This window comes from Pterocles gutturalis, unplaced genomic scaffold (assembly GCF_000699245.1).
Source record: "Pterocles gutturalis isolate BGI_N339 unplaced genomic scaffold, ASM69924v1 scaffold11858, whole genome shotgun sequence".
Classification (NCBI taxonomy): domain Eukaryota; kingdom Metazoa; phylum Chordata; class Aves; order Pterocliformes; family Pteroclidae; genus Pterocles; species Pterocles gutturalis.
The window spans coordinates 73,602-78,447 of NW_010123198.1; the positions used below are offsets into that span (position 1 = coordinate 73,602).

At 58.8% G+C, this 4,846-nt stretch overlaps 1 protein-coding gene across 1 annotated transcript in view; it reads left to right on the forward strand.

The window, feature by feature from the left end:
• PKD1 (polycystic kidney disease 1 (autosomal dominant)) overlaps window positions 1–4,846 on the forward strand; it is a gene marked incomplete at both ends in the record, with an annotated part of 46,458 nt that overhangs the window by 36,448 nt on the left and 5,164 nt on the right. The window contains 8 exon segments of the mRNA XM_010077816.1: window positions 136–331; window positions 1,397–1,567; window positions 2,020–2,163; window positions 2,512–2,722; window positions 3,092–3,218; window positions 4,065–4,181; window positions 4,518–4,567; window positions 4,742–4,846. The exon segment at window positions 4,742–4,846 is cut by the window's right edge and continues 113 nt beyond it. Coding sequence (XP_010076118.1) covers window positions 136–331; window positions 1,397–1,567; window positions 2,020–2,163; window positions 2,512–2,722; window positions 3,092–3,218; window positions 4,065–4,181; window positions 4,518–4,567; window positions 4,742–4,846 — 1,121 coding nt within the window.

Genomic DNA, 4,846 nt, shown 5'->3' on the forward strand with positions numbered 1-4,846 from the left:
GTCCCTAAGGTCCCTTCCAACCCCAACCATCCTGTGATTCTGTAACAGCCAGGAAGGAGGCAGCATGACTCCTGGGGAATGGGGAGGTTCCTCCTGGGGAAGGAGGATGCCTTTCAACGTATTTTTTTCTTCTAGGCTCCAGGCCCAGGTTTCAATTACATCGTTCTGCTGACATGTGCCGTCTGCTTTGTGACCTACTCGGTGGCTGCACTGATCGTGCACAAGCTGGACACGATTGATATCAACCGAGTGGGGGTGATCCCCTTCTGCGGCAAGAACGGGCTGTACAAATACGAGATCCTGGTGAAAACTGGCTGGGGCAGAGGATCAGGTGAGCCCCTAGTCTCCTCCTGTGCTTGGTTCCTGGGGTGACATCCGTGTGGTTCCCCTGAGATCTCACCTCAGCACATCGTGCACCAAATGTTCCCATGCACAGCCCCAGGCTGAGCTGGTGTTTGGAGCAGCGCTGAGCAGACAGTTCAGGGTTTCCCACAGCATCTGGGGTTTTTGTTGTGTGATGATGGGGCTGGTCGAGAGCTGTGGAGAAGAGCATCCTGCCCCAGCAATTGCTGTTGGGCTGGGACAAGCAAGTGCTGCTTGTATAGACCCCCCCACCCTGCTTCCCCTGGCTGGGCTGTGGCAATTGTTCCTCACGTCTGACCACCTCCTGCAGAAGCATCCAGGCCTTGTGGGCCCGTCAGATGGACCATTTTGGTGTCCTCCAGCATCCTTCACTGTGTTTTGCAGTCTGAATCTCTCCCAGCAGCATGAAGTCAGAAAGCTTGGCTTTCTGATCTGGGCTTGGGTTTGTAGCTAGAGCTGCCAGAAACACCATCCTGGACTTGGAAATCCAGGCAGTTGGGATGTGGAAGCTCTGAGCAAGGATGGAGGTGGAGTGCCACCATGTCACTGCCAGAAACACGCTCCCATTGATCTCAGTGTAGCCACGGGTTTCACTGGCAGCAGCTTTCTCCTGAAGCCACCCCAAGGACCATGCAGGTTGAGCAGGTGGACCAGGGAGCATCTGGCAACTGGTAGCAGAAACAAGTCAAAACAAGTCTTTTAACTGCTTGGTGGAAAAACCATCCAGAATAAACATCTCCTCCCATTAGGGTGTGAGCAAGGCAAGGAATGTCAGACTCAGTCCCCTCCAAAGAGGAAAACCATGATTGTGCCAAGGTCCATGCACCAGGCCAGTCTGAGCAGCTCTCTGCGGCTGCGTGTCACTGTCCCTGGGTGTGGGGTGGCGTTGAGCATGTTCCTTCCTCCCGAGTCTCCAGGTAGCCCCTCTGAAGGGCCATTGCATCGGGTAGCAGGTCCCTGGCAGGAGGGCAGGGCTGGGGAACAGCAGCACCTTGGGTGGCCGTCCCTAACGGAGCCCCGCTTGCTCTGCCAGGTACCACGGCCCACGTGGGGATCGCCCTGTACGGCGTGGACAATAAAAGTGGTCACAGGCACCTGGATGGAGAAAACGCCTTCCACCGCAACAGCCTCGACGTGTTCCAGATCGCAACGGAGCGGAATCTGGGGAGCATCTGGCGCATCCGCATTTGGCACGACAATAAAGGTGAGACGAGAGCAGGCGTGGCGGGGCTGAGGCACCCCTCACGCGTCCCGGGTCAGGACCAGCTCTGCTCCGCCTGGTACCCGGGCCAGGAGTGATCCTGCTTACAGTCGGCACTACCCCTGATGGGACACCATGGTGACCCACGGGCTCGGGGGAGGATTGCGGGGTGGGGACGTGGGGTCTCCGTCCCAGGGATGTCTGCAGCCTGGTCAGGTGTAATCCATACACATACGATGCGATGTGCTGTGATGGTGGCTGTAAACATCCGTGCAGCCTGGGAGGGGTGACCTGGCTGTGCCCAGCCCTTCTGTTGGGTGCTGTGCGTTTCCCATCGATGACAGCAGTGTCACAGCATAACTGCTGCTGTCCCTCTTGTGTTTCCCTCTTGGCTTTGCAGATCCACATGGGGAATGTCTGCCATGAAACACATTTCTTCAACTCTTAATTTTTAGGACTCAGCCCCTCCTGGTACCTGCAGCATGTCATAGTCCGGGACCTGCAGAGCAGCAAGAGCTACTTCTTCCTGGTGAATGACTGGCTGTCGGTGGAGAGCGAAGACAACGACGGCATGGTGGAGAAGGAGGTCTACGCTGCCAGTGAGTGCTCAGCGCCTGGGGCGCAGGGCTGGGATGTGTCCTGGTTCAGCTGAGCAGCGTGGCTGTTCCCATGGCGTTGGGGAAGGGCTTGCAGCAGGAGACAGCAGAGAGACCACAGAGCCCGTGCCCTGGCTCTGCCTCGCTGTGCTGATGCCTCGTGCAGCCGAGGGCTCTGCTGGGTCCTTCGTGCTCGAGGACAAGGCAGGGCAGGGACCCAGCTGGGCAGGAGGGTCCAGACAGACGCAGTGGGGGAACTTCCTTGAGTATCAGCTTCAAGGAGGGACGTGGTGGCCCGGCCGGGTCCCCTCTGCCGTGCAGCTGGCCCTGAGTCTCTCTTTTTGTCTTCAGGCGAGACCGAGCTGAGGAGCTTCTCCCGGATCTTCGTCGCAGAGTTGCAGCGAGGTTTCTTCGAGAAGCACATCTGGCTGTCCATGTGGGACCACCCGCCTCGCAGCCGCTTCACCCGTGTCCAGAGAGCCACCTGCTGCTCCCTCCTCATCTTCCTCTTCCTCTGTGCCAACGCCGTGTGGTATGGCGTGGTGGGGAACGTCCACCTCAGGTACGCTGTGTCCCTCGCTGCTCTGCCTGGTCCCTGACCTACTCTGGGCCCCTCCAGTGCTTCCCATCCCCTCGGGCAGGGCAGACCTCACTGCTGCTGGGAATAGGTGCCTTGGTCATGGCCCTGAGTCTGCCCTTCCCATTCCAAAGAAGCTGGGACCAGGACCAGAATCTCGATGAGCGAGGATGATCTGATCAGCCTTCCCCCTCACCTGGTCCTCCTGTGTCACCTCTTGCACAGCCCGTGCTCAGTTCTTGCTCTGCACATCTGCAGTGCCGCGTTGTGCAGTTTTGTCGCGCTCCTGGCTGGGCTGGCAGCCCCGAGTGCTCCTGCTGACACCGCTCTCTGCTCTCTCTCCATTCTCTCCAGCAACGGGGCCGTTTCCAACCTCATCCCTGTAAACGTGGACACAGTGGCTGTTGGTCTGGTGTCCAGCGTGGTGGTCTACCCTGTCTACCTGGTCATTTTATTTCTCTTCCGGATGGCTCGTAGCAAGGTAATGAGGAGGAGGAGTTGCAGGCTGCCTGCATGGGTGCGATGCCATGGGTTTACTCAGCTGGGGCTGCATTCTGCCCTGTGTGGTGCATCACTTTGCACTTTCCCAGTTGTGCCTTGGTGCCGCCCTGCACCGTGGCCAGACCCTTGCCCTTGGCACGTCTCAGCCTCCCCCTTGGGCCAGGAGCAGCCCCTGGCCTTAGAGGGACAGATCACTGCCTGGATTCTGACATTGCCCCAATAGAGCCCAAAAGGGCAGATTTGAAAAGCTGTTGAGGCACTTGCTCCTTCTTGATTTCAGTGTGTGATAGGTACCCAAATGTCCTTTAAAGGCGTGACCCGTCTCTGCTCTGGCAGCAGCTGGAGAGATGCTCAGTGGACCATTTCTAATGAACTGCTGCCCTGGGTACAAATTCAGCGATCTGAGCAGAGCTGGGGTGGGGCAGCTGTGAAGGGATTAGCTGGGGATTTGATGACTAGTTAGACACAATTAGCAGCCCTATTAAGCCAGCTGCTCAGTGACTGATGAGCAGCAAATGTGCCTGATCTTTCTTGCTCCTGTAAATGCTCCCTGCTGTGTGGGGGGTTGCAAACTTGTGTGCCTTCCTGGGGACTTGTACTTGGGACAGCCAGGGGGGCACTGGGCTGGGGTCTGCGTGGGACAGTGCCCAGGGGACCTGGGAGGCAGCAGAGGATGTACATGTGCCTGTCCTCCCTCCCAGCACAGATGAGGAGCTCCCCAGCACAGTGAGCTGACGGGACCCCCTGGGAAGCAGGGCTGTGAGCCACGGCGACACTGTCACCCCCATCCCTCCCTTCTCTGCTCAAGCCTTCCTCTCTCCTGCAGGTCTGCCTCAACCACACTCTGACCCACTCAGACCAGCAGTCCTTGGAGATCGACAACTACCTGGACTCTTCCATCCTTGACAGCTCCTTCCCCACCTTCCCCGGGCTCCGGGCAGAGGTAACCTTCTTCCCACTCGAAAGCTGGCCAGGCTGCGGGGGTCTGTGTGCTCCCAGACATGGGCACCGAGCCCTTCCACGGCTGTCAGCGCAAGAGCTGATGTGCTCGGGTGCCACTGGCACTTACTGGTGATGGGGGAGAGCCCCAGCCCCTCATTTCTCCAGCTCCTGCTCTGGTCTGTGGATCTGCCTGGTGTGCCTGGGCGTTATCTCTGGATGAGAGCAGGATGCTGGAGGTGTGGACCCAGGGGTCGGGCTCCAGCTTGCCGTGCCCCCGATGTTAACGACCTGCTAAAAAACCGGTGTGGTGCCTGAACCGCCTCCGCTTCCTCCACAGGCCTTCTCCGAGCAAACCAAAACTGATCTGTTCTTGGAGGACTCCAAAAGGTGAGTAGGTCGCTGAGAACAGGGCAGGTTGGAGTTCAGTGCAGTTTTCTGCTTTGGGACACCGGGGTTTGTGCTCCCACAGCTGTTCCCCCTCCGCACGAGCGCAGTTCCTTCCCTCACGCTTCCCGTTCCCCACCCGCCCCTGATCGCAGCCACCCCTCTGTTCTACCGCAGCCTCGTGCGCTGGCCGTCCAGCGAGGCCCTGCTCAGCTGGCCAGACCTCCTCAGCGACCCCTCCATCATGGGCAACACCATCCAGAAGCTGAAGAGAGGCCGCGC